The sequence below is a fragment of the Conger conger genome, chromosome 5, assembly GCF_963514075.1.
Source record: "Conger conger chromosome 5, fConCon1.1, whole genome shotgun sequence".
Classification (NCBI taxonomy): Eukaryota; Metazoa; Chordata; class Actinopteri; order Anguilliformes; family Congridae; genus Conger; species Conger conger.
In genome coordinates, this window is record NC_083764.1 from 25,939,893 (window position 1) to 25,959,507 (window position 19,615).

General features: G+C 42.0%; 1 protein-coding gene across 1 annotated transcript in view; it reads left to right on the top strand.

Annotated features, from left to right (window-relative positions):
- The window catches only part of rhoj (ras homolog family member J), a 36,818-nt gene extending 17,846 nt beyond the window's left edge, over window positions 1-18,972 (top strand). Inside the window, exons 2-5 of the mRNA XM_061241264.1 lie at window positions 12,704-12,762; window positions 14,297-14,461; window positions 15,148-15,243; window positions 15,564-18,972. Of these exons, the coding sequence (XP_061097248.1) occupies window positions 12,704-12,762; window positions 14,297-14,461; window positions 15,148-15,243; window positions 15,564-15,710 (467 nt within the window). The 3' untranslated portion in view covers window positions 15,711-18,972. The remainder of the gene's footprint in view (window positions 1-12,703; window positions 12,763-14,296; window positions 14,462-15,147; window positions 15,244-15,563) is intronic.
- The last annotated feature ends 643 nt before the right edge of the window (window positions 18,973-19,615 follow it).

Here is a 19,615-nt window from a genome sequence, read left to right on the forward strand (position 1 = left end):
TTTAGGAAGGCGTCTGGTTCTATGTGTTACTACTCTGTCTAAGTTCACCAAGTTTACTTTTATTTTTACTTTGATTATCTACTCCAATTAGAATCAGATAAATACCAGCTATCATAAATACTACCCCTACCAGCATCATCAAAATTGCGCTGATTCTGCTGCCCTTTCCCCTGATTGGCTTGCCCACCATTCCCTGGCCCTCCCTTGACTTGGTTCCTACCCATTTGTAGTTCCCCCCTTGTATATTACCTTGCATGGCCACTGGGTGAGGGATGCCGGAGAAGTTGTAGACCACCGCTGGCCGGGGCGCCATTGGGCTGCTCCATGGTTCAGGTGTGGGGGGTGCTTTTGTTCTTTGGCTTCCAGCTCCTTCAGCTGCACAGTAGTTTTCTTTGAATGTCTTTAGCTTGATCTTCCAGCTTTTTTCCTCTTCTCGCTGTCTCTACAGCGTACGCCACATGATCCACAAACTCCCTGTGTGTCAAGGTGTTCAGTCCCACCACCTCATCGAGGCGGCACCCCACTCCTGGTGACATCCCCTCCCGTAAGGCTTTATGGCATTATGGGATCTGTTTGTGCGTCCCTTTCGGTTATCAGCCTCCACCTGCGCAGCACGTACATTGTCAAATGGCCCACTGTCCACTGCTGTAGGTTTGCATCTGGGCTCTGACAACGCCAGCCTGCTCGAATATGTCCAGCATTGTTTCCATCCCCACAACCTTCCCCAGGAGAGCCTTCAGGCCCCCGACAGCCAAGATTCAGCCGCTCATCTCCTTCTCCAGCACCCTGAACCAGTGGCTCACTCCACTCTGTAACTCAGGGAGATTTGTTATTACATGTTGCATGCCCTGAGTGGACCAGGGAATGTATCGAGGTACAGCAGCCCTAATTAATAATGGCCCTACTATTTTGGGGAGTTCCTCCTTATCGCGAAACCGTATGGGTTTCTGTGTTGTTCTTGTTTTATTTTAAAAAAATTATAGTTCTGTATCACCCAGCTAAGTCCCTCTGCACCTGTTTTGACCCCCCTTCTCCACACTCCTCCTTCCCAAGGCCACACGTCATATGGAGGCGGAGTCGCCTCTTCGCTTCAGTTTCTACCCGCCGCCATTACGCTCTCCTTCTCCTCCGCATATTTTTCTTATCAAACGGCCATTTTGCCACCATTTTCTTAGTTCTTTTTTTGTTTCCACTTATCGAAGATAGTTTCTATCTCCTGTATACATTTAAGATACACCCCCGCTATTATCTCAATCGCAGTTTTCTTTCCCTTTTTCATCTTCATATACTGCCCGTAATACTTTTATATTATTATCTATTTATTTATATTTTTTCCGCCTATTATTATCTATATAATTATGTCTTTAACCTTTATTTTCCCTATTATTATCTATATTATTATATATTTTATCTTTATTTTTCCGCCAGAGCCTGTATTTTCTCCCGTTAATACTTATATTCACTCTTTGCGTTTCTTATCTTACACATACATAAATAACGATTTTTACCTCTGTTGTCTCAATACAACGTTATATCCGCACACGCACAAGCATTCTAAGCCTCAGCACAGCGTTATTTTTACCTTTGTTGCCTCAATACAACATTATATTCGCACAAGCCTTCGAAGCATCAGCACAGCGTAACAGTATTTTCTCTTACATCACAGCAATTTTTCTCTTACATCACACCTTGAGGTAACTACCTAGATATAGCTTGCAGGATCCCCTTTTTGGGTTTCTTTCCTTCCAAGTCTCTGGCACCTCTTATCACATAACTTAAAATCGTTAGCAGCAACAATATAACTTCAGTCCGCAGTATCAATATACTTTTTAGACTTAATACAAGTTCTGCTAAAAAAACATTTTCCAACACAATTAATAAATTCCCACACCGTTTACTCACAGTTCACCTCGCGCACGTTTCCTGAAAAGTTTGCTACGTTTTTCCCCTTAATTTAGTTGCCGGGTTAGTTATACGAGAGAATGTTGCCTCCGGCATCCGGGAGAGGAGATCAGAGTCCTTGAATACTTTCATTCCCTGATAAGCTGCTGCTGCAGCCTATCAAAAAGTACTCTCCACCCTGGTCTCCAGTCGCCGGGAGCTTCTCTTTCTCTTTCGTATCCCGGACGAGCCCCCAAATGTCGTGTCAAGGAAACGACAGAGTCCAAATCTTCAATTTGTCGAAAAACATCTTCGCGAGGGAAAAGACGACACCAGGCAGCAAGATCTTCAGGAAAATCAGACTTTATTAGCACACGTGCATAAAGCCGGATCAGCTCTCCAGAACTGAACCCCGACTGGCATTTGTACACCCATTTTATACACAGTTACTCCACCTACAACTCCTCCTCAAACCTCATTCTGGCAAATCACCCACACTTTTCTTATCGTAACTCCTCCCAACGCTCCTCCCACAACGTCATTGTGGCAAATTGCCAACGGTCCTTATGCTCTGCCAACTCTGTACAAAGTTCAGGGCATTCTGCCAACTACGTGTCCTCACTTCACCCCGCACCTGCTCTTGGCAAACTACCAGACCTCATAAAGTTCTGGATGCCCTCCCTCTAACACGTCATCCATACACGTCACTCTGCATCTTTAGCTTTTATAAGACAAACTAAGCAGCAGTAATCATTGAAAATATACAGACAAACTAAACATTTCATTAATATTCACTTCTAATATACTTTTCTAATATACAGACATACTAAACATTTGATTAATTATTCTCTTCTAAGGGAATAAATGTACGTAGCATTCTTTGCTCTCATTTCAACAGTTTTCACTGTGGTTTCTTGCGTTTTCATAAGCTCAGCTATAATTAATGTTCAAGGTCAAATAGATACACTTCTGGCATAAAACATTGAGAGTCCCGGAGAAATCAGCTGCATAGTCATATCTTGCTCTGCCCGTGTCCTTGACAGTTTGGTCTACACAGTTCAAGACGGCCCCCCCCTGCCAGCTGGCTGGGCTCACTGTGTAATCCTAGCACAATTTAGCAGTTAATCAGTTTGAAACTATACAGGGTACATATCATACTTTAATACAGATATATTGATAAACTTTTAGCACACATCGTCGAGAGTTTTGGAGGAACCAGCCTGCTCACTAAGGCGGAGACTGATTTTGACTTGTGATTGGTTATCATGCTTTTAGGAGGGAGATCTTTCGTTCTGTGAATTTTCCCCTACAATAAGTCACTAAACAGGAAGTAGCATAAAACAGAAGCTTCGGAAGGACCCCCAAGTTGTGGTAAAAGCTTAGTCTCTGTTGAAATGTTTTTTACTTACCCTTTTTACTCACCGGTACATTATATTGCTAAACTAGTCATACTGGATAACGCCTAATGCACAAAATCAGTCATACTGGATAACGCCTAAAAAGCATTTATGTTCTTTTCATGCAAGAGAGAGAGAGAGAGAGAGAGAGAGACTGAAAAAACTAGGGCATAGGTTTGGTAATGGAACATACAATGTTTTTTTGGGGGGAATAAAACAGCAGGCAATGATTTTAGCATCCTAAATGATACAATTTTAATTGTATAGTTTTTGTTGTCTTTCTTAATTAGAGGGAAAACAGTAGGGGTTGTGTGTGTGCATGGAACTACAGCCCAGGGACTATGCGGTAAAGTAGCAGGTTTGTAATGACAAGGAGTGAAGCCCACACTCTAGTGTTTATGAGATGTGCTCCAGCAAGAAAAGTTAACTTGAGCATATGTAGCTGGAGAGTCCAGCAGCTGCTTTACCCAGTGTAATGAGATTAGATCATGAACATGAAGACAGATTCATCTCAAAACCGATGGCAACTCTGAAGCTCTGTCACAATGCACTCATAGCAGCACATGAAGTGAGGTTTACAACAAAAACCTTTCAGAAGAGACCATGATTGTGCCGAAAAGGGTTCAGATAGTAACCATTTTATTTTGCTCTTCTTTCTGATAATGTTGCTTATCTGTCGCTAATTGTTCTAGCAATATTTGAATATCACATTTTATAGAAGTCAAAAATTGACAACCCTGTACCTGCTAGCAAACATTAAAACTTTAAACTGTATTCCCTCTTCACTATCATGTCATTAGAATTGGGTCTAGGCCTGATAAGAGAGGCTTTGGTATTATCACAGAACTGTATCAGAACAAGTTCTGTGGGTCTTATCGTTTTGTGGATATGGAATTGTGCCACAACACCAGTGACACTGTTGATGTCTGAAAAGGTACAAAGGATTTTCTGCTGTAATCCAAAACCACATATTTTGCTGAGCTGTGCAGCTGCTCACTGTTCGAGCCTGTTTGAATAGAGATGTTGTACAATGTGGTGGGTGTATGCTGCCATGCGAAATCCAGCATCACCACCACTACCCCTCACCCCACAAAACAAACACAAAAAAATCACATCACTGGCACAGTCATTAGTCAGCCAGTAGCACTGAGGACCATATTGAGAACAGGAGTGACTGTGAAGATGTAATGTAATGTGTTCAAAAGAGTTCAGAAGAGCAGTTTAATAGCCTATGTCAGTCATCGTTGCATCGTTGAGCATATGGCAAGTTAATGTTACGGTCTCGTTTCTGACGATGTTGCTTATCTGTTGCTCATTTGTCTAGCAATATTTGAATATCATACAGTGCTCAAAACAATTAAGGGAACACTTAATCATCACAGTGTAACACCAAGTCAGTTAAACTTCAATATATCAATCTGTCCATTTAGGAAGCACAAGTGATTGTGAATCAATTTCACCTGCTTTGGTGCAAATGAAAGTGACAACAGGTGCAATGGAGATGCAAAAGCAAGACAATCCCCTAAAAGGTCATGGTTTTGTATGTGGTAGCCACAGATAATTATTCTCTCCTTATCCTTCCTGACTGATTCTTCTCTAGTTGTGTGTTCTGCTAGTGTCCTTGTCACTACTGGTAGCATGAGGTGGTACCTGCAGCCCAATCAGGTTGTACGGGTAGTCCAGCTCCTCCAGGATGGCACGTCCATACGTGCGGTCGCAAGAAGGTTTGCTGTGTCTCCCAGCACAGTCTCAAGAGCATGGCGGAGATACCAGGAGACCGGCCGTTACACAAGGAGAGCTGGACAGGGCAGTAGAAGGGCATCAACCCAGCAGCAGGACCAGTATCTGCTCTTTTGTGCAAGAAGGAACAGGAGGAGCACTGCCAGAGCCCTACAAAATGAACTCCATAAGGGTGGCATGACGGCCTCTAGTGGGACCAGTTCTCACAGCCCAGCATCGTGCAACTCGATTGCCATTCACGAGAGACCACCAGAATTGGCCACCATTGGCGCCCTGTTCTCTTCTCAGATGAGAGCAGGTTCACACTGAGCACATGTGACAGGTGTGAAAGAGTCTGGAGACGCCGTGGTGAATGTTATGCTGCCTGTGACATCATCCAGCATGACCGGTTAGGTGGTGGGTCAGTGATAGTCTGGGAAGGCATATCCTTGGAGGGTCACACAGACCTCCATGTCATAGCCAAAGGTACCCTGACTGCTGTTAGGTACCGGGATGAATTCCTCAGACCGATTGTCAGACCTCTCAGACGCTGGTGCCGTAGGCCCTGGGCTTCTCCTGGTGCAGGACAATGCCCGGCCTCATATAGCCTGAGTACGTAGGCAGTTCCTGGATGAGGAAGGCATTAATGCCATTGACTGGCCCTCACGTTCCCCTGACCTAAATCCAATTGAGCACCTATGGGACGTTATGTATTGGTGCATCCAACGCCACCAAGTACCGCCACAGACTGTCCAGGAGCTCACTGATGCCCTGATCCAGGTCTGGGAGGAGATCCCCCAGGACACCATCCAGCGACTCAACAGGAGCATGCCCAGATGTTGTCGGGAGTGCGTACAGGCACGCGGGGGCCATACACACTACTCAGTCACATTATGAGTTGCCGTGATAAAATTCACACAAGTTGGATCAGCCTGTGATTTAAATGTTTTACTTTGATTTTTGGTGTGATTTTGAATCCAGCCCTCAATGGGTTGATGATTTGGGTTTTCTTTGACCGTTGTTACCTCATTTCGTTCTCAACAAATTATACGATCTACATCAGTCAAGATTTTCAACTTGAATAAATCGTTCATCAAGATCTGATGTGCCCCTTAAGTGTTCCTTTAATTTTTTTGAGCAGAGTATTTTATAGTAGTCAAAAATTGGCAGCCCTGTACCTGCTAGCAAACATTCATTTTCAAAGAACAGCAGTTTGGCCCTACCTAATCTTCTTTTGTATTCCACCATGGATGTGTCCTGGTACAGTCTCAGGCCCCCATTCTGACCTCTGAGTGACTGCTGAGTGACCACAGGATAGCCATAGACATTGAAGTGGTACAGCAAAAGGGAAGGTGCTTGTCTATTAGACACTGTTACATGCTTAATTTGTCCATAGGTTAATTTCAAAGTTTGGGAAAGGGACTTGAGCAGAGGTAGACAACCAGGACCATACATGTTTCTGGTTTTCATGGTAACTTCTGGCTTTAATTACTATATTTAATTAGCCATAACATTTACACCATCTGACAGTTTAACTACATTTCTTGATAAGCGCATGCATGAATGACAGCCAAGGAATGTTATTGTGGCCCTATATGAAATGTTTTACTGTGATCTGTGATTGAGCAGGGGTCTCAAACTCCAGTCTGTGGAGGGCCACAGTCTCTGCTGATTAGGCATTGGAAACAAGGTGTGCACACTTTAGCCAATCAGTGTCTTAAATGAAGAACAAGAACAAGAAGTGTAGGAACACGTCTAAAACCAGCCGACACTGCAGCCCCTCAGGATTTCAGTTTGAGATCGCTATTTTAAGTGTCGATTTTACGGTCATCCAATAACCGATTCATCATGGATGACCACAGCCGTTTTAAAATCCTTCAACAATACTAGTGTTCAATAGTGTTCAGAGATCTTCTTGTTTCTGAGCGCCTGCTCACACACGTAAGAGAACTTCTGGGCAAGACATTTTCGACAGTGTCGATTGTGCAGCTCTTGCTGTGGGCTGCAGATAAAGTCCAACTGAACCTCCTCGCCCAGACACTATGGCAGGCACTGTTAACCAAAAAACGCTGGCGGTCAATCATTTCCATTTACATAGCCCAGAACTATGGTGCTGCATCGTAGCATAATGACAGAACTATGGCACGGGGCTACAGCATCCCCTCGACCCGAGCACAAAGCTCCCATTCTCCCGGCCTGAAAATAAGGCCGCGGTCAGCCTTGCGCTATTAGTATTAAATCTCAAAAGTGTTATTTATCCCACAGCCAGTCGGGCACAAAGGGAGGGGGTGATTAAAAAGTGCCCCCTTGATCGCAGGGGAATGTGTGGGATTAAATGTGTGGAAAATGCACCATTGTAATCTGGCCTCAGTGGCCATGGGCCCTGTTACTTCGGAGAGACTGCGGTTGAGGTGTAGGCATCATCCTAGTTTTATTGAAACAATAAAACTCTTTCATTTAGCAACTCAATTGCTAAAGTGTACTTATTATAGTAAAGATTTATAATGGGGTATATTATTTTCAAGTATCCTATGTATAAACAACTGTAAAATATTAATATTAAATTATGTAATGTGTACATTCATTTTAAATTCTAAAGCTTTAAAGCCAGTATAAAAAGCTTTGTTTGTTTTATGTGAGTAATACATACAGTGTATTCAAAACATTATGTATGAATGAGATTATGAAAGCAGCTCCCTCTTCAAGTGCCTGTATGCTTTAGTTGTAACTTGGAAGCTATTTGTGGTGTGTATGGGTGGCACCTCACGCAGTGCTTGTGAATGCAATGCATTCCATTTGGAGTTAAGTGCCTACATGGTGGAGTAAACTGTCACAACAGTTTCCGTCGCATATGAAGGTTATATATAATGTTGTATATCTGCAGCGCCAACCACTCATATTTCATCATAACATTTGTGAGATTTTTCTTGGTTTGAAATTAGAAAAAAACAACAACTTGGCAAGCCTGGTTGTGCATTTGTATGTGTGTGTGTGTTAAGATATCCTGGAAAAGCCTCTCGGCGAGTGAACTTGGCACTGAATAATTTAAGTAGTCCATGATAATAATTTTAGGAGTAGACATTACTCTGGATAACTAGCTTCATCACTGGTATAGTATGCATGGTTCAAACCTACTAGAAATTAAACTTCATCAATCACTGTATCAGCAACATGCAACTTTGTCTTACAGCAAAGCCCATCTCTTTCTTTCTCATCTTTCTCTCTTGCTCTCTCTCACAGGATCTATAAGTGTTTGACTGCAGTTCATTCTGACTCACAGAGCAGTAAATGTATACTTGCTACAGTGGAAATCATCAAAGGCCTGCTGATTGCTCAGTATATCAGTAGTTGAGCCCTGGCTCACAGAGAACATCTACAGGGGAAGTCTCACTAACAGCATGGTACGCCTGTAGCAGGGCTCTAGCTCACAGATAACTTCTACAGGGGAAGTCTCACTAACAGCACTGCATGCTTGTAGTGGGCCTCTAGCTTACGGAGAGCTTCTACAGGGAAGTCTCACAAAACCAAGGAGTAATAAACAAGCAGTAAACCAAGGCAATTCTCTCTACAGACAGGACAGACTCAGACTACAGACAGGATTTATGACTGAGATTTGCTTAGATCTTGCTGCAGTCTTGTAAAACCTGGGGATGTAAAGCTTTTTGTCTTGAAGTAAATAAATAATATAGCCAATTTTGTCCCCTTATTTATGAAAATGATTTGCTGAAGGCTCTTGCACATTATTGAATAAACTAATCCTGATGTGATCTCACAAGTACTAATTCTTAATTTTGTCCTTATTAACTTCTTTCTTAAGGCAGTTTGTTATAGTGTGCATTTGGATTATTTGCATCGCTTGACAGGGTTAATGTAGTTGGGAAGTACATGGCAAGCTTAAAAATATCAATAAGGAGCAAAACCTTTATGTCTAATTGGCTAACACACACACACCCACACTCACACACATAAACACATACATAGACATACACACAAACACACACATACACACATGCATCCAATTGAACATGCGTTCCATATGCTGAACAGAAAACTAGTCCCCAAAACAAGTAGGAACTGAACATGGCTTCATTACAGGCCTAGTGAGCATCACCAGTGAAGATACTCAGCACCTGATAATGGCAATGGCAAGCAGTCATTGCATGCAAAGGATAGGCAACTAAGTACAAAACATGACAACATTTTTACAATAGGTAAGATTTTTGTGTTAAAATGTTGTTGTTACAAGACCATTGAAAAAGGTTCACTGACAAGTTGACTCACCCTCTGCCTGTGTTTATAATCCTTAAATTTGGGTTTCAAAATATACAGTTGAGGGATGACACTCTGTACCAAAACACTGTATAACTGTTACAACAATTCGAGCTCATTGGTTGATATTGGTTGGATTGGTTCTGATTGCCACAGTCAATGGTGTGGAGGGATAAACAGTGTTGTGGTTTGAGGGTGTATGTTGCTGCTGTCCCTCTCTTGACCATTAGAAAATTACCAATTGTAACTTTGACATTACAATGCCCAAAGGACACATGGGGAAACTATGTCCTGGTCCTGTAATTTAATGGCTAAACAAAAATCTGTAAAAAATACTGTGAAACAAATGTATATACACTATAAGTAGACCTGTACACCAGCTTATTAATGCAAATATTGAATCAGCCAATCGTATGGCAGCAACTAAATGCATAAAAGCATGCAGACGTGGTTAGAGGTTCAGGTGTTTTTCAGACCAAATGTCAGAATGGGGAAGTGACTTTGACCGTGGAATGATTTTGGGTGCCAGACAGGGTGGTTTCAGTATTTCAGAAACTGCTTTCACGCACAACAGTCTCTAGAGTTGCAGAGAATGATGCGAAAAACATCCAGTGAGCAGCAGTTCTGCGGCCAAAAACACATTGTTAATGAGAGAGGTCAGAGGAGAAGGGCCAGACTGGTCGAAGATGACAGGAAGGTGACAGTAATGCAAATAACCATGCATTACAACAGTGGTATGCAGAAAAGCATCTCAGAACACACAAGGCGTGAAACCTCTAAGTGGATAGACTACAGCAGCAGAACACTTAATAAGTCTAGAAAATAAGTCTAATACATTTCTCACTGAGTGTATATGGATTGGGCTTTATTGAAACTTAGGTGTCAAATATTAATAACAATCTCCCATCTGAATCAAAGGGAGATTGCTCTGCTTTCGAACACTTAGTGGAGAATGTGGTTTAGACTTACTTGACATGGGAAATTACATGATTAATCACTGTAATACCTTTTTTGTTGAATTCAGCAAAATAATTTTATTTTTTTCCGGACAAAAGGAACAATGCATTTGTGACAACTGAAAGCCCTATGCTATATGCCTAAATGTTCATCTTATATGAAAACAAATATTGTGTTAGTGTGCTGTCACTCTGAACCTTCAATTATCAAACAGAAAAGTCTATGATCTGTGACACTAACATTTTGGTGGATTTACACTAAATGGGATGTACTGCTCTCTGCCCACTCCCCCATCATTAACCTCCTATTGACTTCATAGAGTGGACATATATATCATCCTCCCTATAGTACTGTCACTGGATATTTTCTGAGGCAAGTCAGACTGGGGTTTTTCAGGAAGAATGAGCAGGAAAGCATTGCGTTGCAGGATGTGTCCACCTACATCATTGGAAGGGAAATGCTGTGGTGTGGCTACGCTATCAGGCCAGGCAATTGCGAGTTCAAATCCTAGGTGGGGCCCTGGTCTTGTACTAGGCACTGTTGAGCAAGACCTGGTGTTTGCAGCATATTTCATTCCAACCCAGTCAGCAAAAGCCAGAATCTTGGTTGAGATGTTTTGAAATAAACTAACAAGGTTAGCCCCAAAATAGCTCAGGGTTTACCTGGATATAGCCAAGCTATGTCATAGTTGGATAGAAAACCTTTAACTTTTCAACCAAATGTAGGCACTAAAACAGTGAGAGGTTAAGGCCCTGGTCTGGATTAATTGGGTTAGTGTACAACAGCCACAGTGGTACGTGCACACTTCTGCTGGACGTCTGCACAACCGACCACCCATGCATTTGTGCTCCACCGCTTTCAAACCACTGGTCGTGACCTCTGGCCACTCACCTTTGACCCCTGAGGCAGCCGACATGTTCATGTTACCCAGTGGCTCCAGGGTGGAAGGCGCCCAAGAGGCACATTAGGTGTGAAATTAGACGTCTCACACCCCAACCCCCCCTGCCCCACGCTGCCTTGTTCTCTCCCTCTCCTTCCAGCTCGCTCTACCCCTTCTTTTCTAGCTCTCTCCCTTTCCTTCTCCCTCCTCCAATCTCAATCTGTTTCTCCTTCCCCATCTACTTTTCTCTTCTTTCAGACAACTGGCTTCCTCCCAAAAAAACACTTAACAGCAGAGATATATATAAAAAAAAACCAGCAGGACTCAAGGGATCACAAAACATCATGATTTTAGTCTGTGATACCTTAGGCTCTTCTTATAAAGGTTTTTTTTATGAAGGTTTAAACCCCAGAGATTGTGGTTTGTTTTACCAATGATTGTTAAATTAGATTGGTAAACACTTTATCTGGGCTTATTTCTATAATACTTTCAGAACGGCTGAAGCACTTGGCCAGTTTTACTCTGTAGCTGTTTGTACAGCTGTACATATACTGTAGTGAAGAAAGTCTGGTTAAGTCTCTTGTTCAAGCATACAACAACAGTGTCCTACCTGAGATTCAAAACTGTAACCTTTGGTTACCAGCCCAATACCCTAACCATCAGACCTGGGTCAATTATGTAATTATCTTGGATTCAGCTGCTTTTCTACACTTTACTCCTATGAACCTATGAAAACCTGCCTTATGGTCAGCTTTGTTGGTTCGATTACACCAGGCAAGATCAGATGAGCAGAGAAGAGCATTTGAATCGAAAGCAATTACTTATTTGTTCTTCCAGGAGAATCTAGATCCTTGTGACATATGTTCAGTGATAGGACACACTAGCATCACTATAATAATAGGTTAGCGATAACTTCACAGATGGTGCGCTTGGAAGGAGGTATCATATTGGTGTCATTACCCTACTGTGGCTGAAGCAACATTGGGGAATTGGAAGCTGGCCTAGTTTGTTTTATAGTTTCATGCATGGTCCATCAGTGCCTAATTTCTTAACCACTACACCTGTCTTCCCAGGAAAAATGTGAAAACAGTATGCGAAAAGCAAACTCTAATTGTCGACCACAGATCTATTCGAAGCTCCCTCTGGAGTACGAAATGTTGAAAATATCCACAGGTGGTGTTTGTTTTTTTCCTGCATGTGGGAGGGAAGTGTTCTGTCGTGTTTCCCCGGCACTCTCCCGTCTTGTCATCAGCCCCAGCCTTGTGCTCGCTGCCTTAATTAGGCTCCGCCGGAGACGGATGAGGAACAACCTCGTCTGTGCTTTTTCCTCCAGTCTGTCAACAAACCCCATACAGGAAGCTGTGTGTATGAGTCTTTCTGCAATGCTTTGAGAAAAGGTTGCTCCCCCATCTGCTGTTGACACTGCTCTGCCTAAGAATATCCCAGGACTATCATCCTGGATGTAAACAATGCAGGGAGACCCAGGGCTGGGGGGGTGGGGGTGTGGTGGCACCTCAGAAAAAATGCTCTGATGTCTTGGTGTGACAGTGTACATAAATGTGCAAACATTAATCTCCTGTACTGTCCCCTTCTTTTGCAGTAAATGTGACGGTGTCAGGAACACAGCACTTACTGGGCCTTTATGACACGGCTGGACAGGTATGTTATATCATGCGTGTTGATGGAGTGTGCGTCAGTCCTGGATCAAATACATAATCAATTTGGATTCAATTGGATTCTTTTCTGTGCTCAACTGATCTTGCCTGGTGTATAAGAGCCAAGCAAGAGGACCAGAGGGTGGGGTTTGCACTTTTTGAGAGTAGTTAATAGGTTCCCATACACTAGACAAGCTCAGTAGAAAAGTGTAGAAAAGAATTTGAATCCAAAACAATTACATATTTGACCCAGGTCTGGTGGGTGTGAGGTCTGTGTGCAGAAAAAAGTCCCTGATTGTCATGGCTCCATGATGACTGGACTGGACTGTTTGGAAGGCATCAGCTGCAGCTTTTGAATAGTTTCTCAACAGCTGCTCTCAGTGTGGATTTTCTGCATTCCCATCATGCCTTGCCAGCCTAACCCAGATTGGGTTAGCAGCACTGACCTGTGTGTAGAGCCCAAGCCAGCCTATAATTGGCACAGTGATCCAGCCAATCACACTTCAGGCCTCTTTCCTCATAGCCAGCACCCCCCACACCCCCCCCCCACCCCGCCAGGCATTCCAACATCACAAATATCACAAGACTGGCTTGCGCCTCTCGTGAAGTTGGTGGGAGAGCCACAAATGAACAAAGGCGTGTAAATCGGCTGATATTTTTTATGAAAATATCAGCTGATATCCTACTACTCCACCTCCATCAGTGGTCTTTTAATATTCTATACTGCAGGAGTCATCTTGGACAACAATCCTTAAGAAAGGGGTATTCAATCAATTAATCTCAGTGAAAGTGTTGGACATAGACCTTACAAGATGTACGGTGGCACTTACAAAGCTAATGTTCACAGGATTTAGGTCTTGTGGAGGTGATGGGCTTCCTGATTGGTACGTTGTTGAGGGGTAAGAGGAGGGAGGTCAACATAAACAGCTTACGGAATGCAAGATCATCATTGCCTGATAGTCTCAGTGCATCACCAGGTTTCTCACTCACCTGCTAATATGCGTGTGTGTGCATGTGCTTGTCCTTGTGTGCAGGTCAGTGTATTTGTGTGTGCATACACATGAGGAAGGGTTCACAGATGCACTACATTTTTATAGAAATTAAGACTACCCCCCAAATCATACTCCAGGCAGGCCACCAATTAGGACCCAATGCATTTATAGTGTTTCACAATAGAGGTAACAGCATTGGCTCATAACAAGATGGATACTACGTCTACATCTCGTGCTGTTCTGTGACCAGCTGGTGTTAGAGGGATGTAGATAAATCTATACCAGTTGTGTGCTAGCACAATGAACCATTAGGTTGCTGCTAGCAGCACTAGAGCCTTGTGTGTTTGTCTTCTTTCAATTTCAGGTCTCTAAAGGTTTCTAAAGGCCCCCTTCCTTTTATTAAGAATTAATGTGATAATGTGAAGAAATATAAAAAAGGGAATAGTCAATTTGCTAGAGATTTCCATACAGTGTGATCAGGGAGGAGAAACTCTCTCCTAACACGGAGAACCTTGTTTTTCTACGTGTATTTCCTCCCTCACACAGGAGGACTACAACCAGCTACGACCGCTGTCCTACCCCAACACTGACGTCTTCCTCATCTGTTTCTCTGTGGTCAACCCTGCCTCCTACCATAATGTCCAGGAGGAGTGGGTCCCAGAGCTGAAGTCCTGCATGCCCCACGTGCCCTACATTCTCATCGGCACCCAGGTGAGCCAGGCAGTCAAAACTCCCATGGTGCAATCTGGCTGATTGACACTGTACATCTACTGTAGGGCTCTGCTCATTTGCTGCGAGAGGGTTTTCGTCCATCGTGGTGTATTACATGTCTGATTATGATGCCTTCCTCAAACTGGATAATACTGGAGATTTTACAGTGTCATTTTAACCATGCTGTCGGCTTTCATTCTACCTAGTCTCATGGCAAATACATGCCTCTGAGCACTATTCCACTGGTTTAGTGTATGGTTCAATCTAGTGGTCAGCACATCAGTTTCTCCCATTTGCAGTCTCGGTTTGAAAACCACATTTAGACGATAACATATCATAACCATAAATACAACAAACTATATTAAATCAAAACTAATGAAGCAGGGGGGTCTAGTGGGTTTGGGGAACGGCCCATCTTAATTTATTTAAAATATATATATTTTCATCATTAATTAAAAGATCTGTTCGCACAGCCACCACATGACGCTACTCTAATAAGTAAACATGTATATTGTATATGTATATAATAAGTTAAAGTTAAAGGAGAAGTTTCATGCTGCATGTTTAAAGCTCCTACCTAAAAGGGGCAGTGTCATACTGTACAGAACAGTCCAATCTTTCTCCTGGTTGAGACAGAATTATGCTAAAGCATAAGTTTGATCTCATAGCTGTGTGCTGTATCCTAGATCGACTTGCGTGATGACCCAAAGACGCTGGCTCGCCTCCTCCATATGAAGGAGAAGCCTTTGACTTATGAACAGGGGCTCAAGCTGGCCAGAGAGGTGAGCTGGGAATTTGAGAAACACTCTGGAGGTGATGCTTGTCACAACACAAGCTAATGTTTGAACACATGCTAATGAACGATGACTGAAATGAATGAAGAAAGTGAGATAGATACAGCTGAAAGGTCTTGGAATAAGCCGCTTCCCAAGAGCTTTGGATAGGCTATAGCTTTCAAGATATATTTTTGCTTTATTCATTCAAAGCAGTACATTACAGTGTGATGTGAGATACAGCAAACATGTGGCTCTGTTTCCCTGGCTCTGTTTCTAACCCAGCAGTCCCATATTTTTCTTCCTGTGTCCACATGCCCTGGATGCAGATTGGAGCCCAATGCTACCTGGAATGTTCTGCCTTGACACAGAAGGGGCTGAAGACGGTGTTTGACGAGGCCATCCTCACCATATTCAGTCCCAAAAAGCAGAGGAAAAGATGTGTGCCCTGTCAGAGCTGCTGCACAATTGTATGAGGCCCAAAAGGGGGCCATGAGGCACTCCTGGTTCTCCTCTCTTCATCAATCCTTCCAGGATCATATCCCAGAATTCTGGCCTTCTCTAGTACAGTCATGGATCTTGCTGTACCAGAGTTCAAGATGTCTGACTTTTTTCACCAAGGCCTCAGTCTAAGAGCCAACAGCTTGAGCAGAGGAACCCTCCACCGTACACGCACAAATAGTCACTCACAGACATGTATAGATACATTCACCCACAAACAATAGCACAGACTGTTGCAACTGTTGACTCAACATTTTGAGTGTCATACTCTCCTTCCCAACCAACTCCCAACCACCCAGCCGACTTCCCACCTCACAGTCATGAAGCCAAAGACTTGACTCAAAATGTGTGGCCTTATTTATACTGTTTGATCATCATTTTCAATTAACCATTACCAAAATTCTCCTAGTAAAATAGCACTGTCTCAGCATACATTTTTTTTACACTTAGTTCTGTTTTATATACATTATGGACCTGTGGAATATTACAAACTGTATTTTATGAAAACCTTGTTTATAATCAGTAGTGTGCTCTTTTCAGAATCAATGCCTTCCAAGTTACGTGCTAGGTATTAGATGAGGTTCTCTATGGTCCCTGGTGAACACTGTAACAGAGACTATAATAAGTACACACTTCCCACTTAGTGCCACACTGAACCACACTGAGCCAGTGCCATGGACTGTGTTAAATGGCACAGTACATACAGCGTGTGGTACAGTGCTACTGTACGTGTTAAATATTTAACACTTTTTATGATGACTGCCTTTAAATTGACTGTTGTATGTATTTTTGATTCTCAACTGAAGCATGTGTAAAAGGTGCTGTGAAAATGGGGTTAGATAATGAAGGCTGTTTCATACCAAAAAAACCCTGTGCATTTTGGGTACTTTCGACCCTAGATACCTTTGATAAATGGTCTGATATCATTTTGCTCACCTATAAGCATAATCCTAACTTAATCTAGAATAATATTGTAACCAATTTCTAATGTCGTTTTTTTTTTCTGAGTGCACACTCAGAAAAAAAAATGTTTCCAAAAGGAATCATGAGTTCATTGAGGAACCCTAAGGAGTATTTTTTTGGGCAAATGGCTCTCTGTCTGGGAGCTTTCACACTTCAGACCTATTATTTCCATAAAACAATAAAAAGGGTTTCTCTATGGAGACAAGCCAAAGAACCAAATTTTCTGAGAGTGTAGGCAAACATGTTCTTCTCTGAAGCATGTAATGTCAGCTGCTGCTTCTTACCATGCTGTTTGCAAGTAAAAGTGCAGGAGAAATCAGAGATCGCACGTCGTGAAAAGAGCCCCAAGCCAGCACAGAGATGAGTTGGAGGAAGATGCTTCCCGCCCCCCCAGCACCCCTGGATGATGGTAGAGATAATTATGTATCACCATGGGTGGTGCTGGGTGCAGCCCCACTGTCATTGTCTGGACTCTACACCATATATATAGTGGGGCCAAACCACAAACTACAATAGTGCCTTAACATGATGAGCCACCCAGTGGCCCTTAAGAGACTAAGAACATAATTTATGTTCTCCTTATCATCAAAGTAGTGTTTTCCTATCACTGTAAACCTAAATGCAATTCATTTGAATTCAGTCATTTCTCAACTTAAAAATGTTATATTATTATGGAAAAAAATGTTTTGTTTTGTTAAATACTTGAACAGATCATGTTGCCCTACTGGTTCAAGGCTGTCAGATTCTTCAAACCATGTTAATCATGGTTATAAAGGTAGAAGAATGAATATTCTATTTCTATTGGCCAGAGGGCCAGGTAAAATCGAGGATTTAATATTGACAAAGTCAGACCAGCATTTCCAGTAGACTTTATCAACACTCATAGAAGTCTCTGTCCCCTTGGCTGGTGAAAAAATGCCAGGAATTTGCCAGTGCCTTCCTTTACCCCCAACACTATGTTTCACACAACACATACATGGTTACCATGGTTGCAAAGGGTTTCAACTCCACAGTGATGAGAGCTTTGAACACCGACACCATAGCGAAAGCAGATTCTTGTTCATTCAGTTGAACTGTTTTTTCCACCAGTTTCCTTGTTACAGTCAGACATTCTAAAATTAAAATGTAAGGTCTGCATTGTGCTACATTGCCACTGCCTGTGGTTGTTTTTTTTTCCTTTTTTTATTTTAACTTTGTTTTGCCAAAGGGCTCATACAAAATTTTGACAACAAATCTATAGTATCACCAGTCTACCATGCAAAACTGTTCATCGGCATTCATAGTTTCATAACCAATGAAAGGTCAAATGTCACAAAGGAGAAAGAACAGCTGTAGAACATGCAGTGTATGATGCTCCACTGAGCTGCACAATAACAACCATAGTCTATTGTCTTTGTCAATAATTATGAACCTCCTAACCCACGATCACACTAATGTGCTACATTATGTAATATTGTCCAGCACTCCATTTGGTGCTACATATGTCTACATAAGATCTCCCTAGAGAAGTGAGAATTTTATTTTTCTAAATTTGTTACAGCAGAATCTAGTTTTTGAGCTCCCTGTCACAACTGAAGATGGAACTGTGAAGACGAGAAGAACTCTTTCCTTTCACGTTCCCCTCCCATAGAATTCCCCCACACAATCACACTGTTCTTCTTCAACCCCCTCCTGATCAACCTCCGCCCCTTCTCTCAACCCCACCCTTCCTGAGAACTGAAACAAAAAAAACCTTTGTTTCACAGTTTTCAAAACTGCTTCAGAAGGTTTTTCCCAACCATGGTGGGATTTCATTTTCCGTGAAAGCCACTGCTGTGTGTGTGTTTTTGTGTGTGTGTGTGTGTGTGTGTGTGTGTGTGTGTGTGTATGTATGTATGTGTGTACAGATTAATGTGCTGGCCCGAGTTACTTCACCCGTCATTCAACATTCACAAATATGAATTGTGCAAATTTCCTGTGAAAATGTAGTTAATGTCAATGACATTCAGGTATACTGTACTGCATATATAAAAACGGACCTGATATTGTCATTCTCATATTTCAGAAAATGCTTGTACTTAATATACTGCATATGTGAAAATAGTGCAAATTATTGCTATATTGTCCATATAAACCATATTTTATAGTGTGCACACTATGACATTGACAGCACTATACACGTTGACATACATTTCTCACATTTGATATTTTTTATATTTTTCTATATAATTTTCTATATATCCTTATGATCAAATGATCCTTTTGTAGATAAGATAAAATCGTATGGTGGACAGTGTATTTATTCCTTCTTTTTTTTTGGGGGGGGGGGGGGGGGGGGGGAGGGCAGGGGTTATTTGAAAATGCATAATTGTAGCATTTGAGCAATTTATAGAATTCAGCACCATCTTTTTTTAGTTTGATTATTTTCTTTGCTATTTTGTTTGGCCTCAACAGAGTATAATTTTTAATCACTTTCTACTGCCTAATGAAAATACGTTCATTTTTTCCGCCCATGAAAATGTACTGCATGCCAATGTGCTTTCAGATATTACATGTGTAATTACTATTGTAATATAGGGTATTTATATATACAAATTAAATGCGTAAGTATTGTGTTTAGTTACACCATTTTTTTCTGTACTCCAGCCCAATAGATTTTAAATAAAACAATAGCCCCAAACATACTGCTAAAGTAACTAAGGAGTTTTTCAGTGCCAAAATGTGGAATGTTCTTGACTGACCAAATGCACCTGAACAGGCATTCTACTTGCTGAAGACAAGGCTGAAGGCAATATGTCCCAGAACTGAATGTACCTGCAGAGCATCACCAGGGAACATACCCAGTGTCTGGTGATGTCTATGGGTTGCAGACTGCAGTCAGTCATCAAATACAAAAGTTAATATTAGTATGATGACTTAATTTCAGGTTAAGAATTTT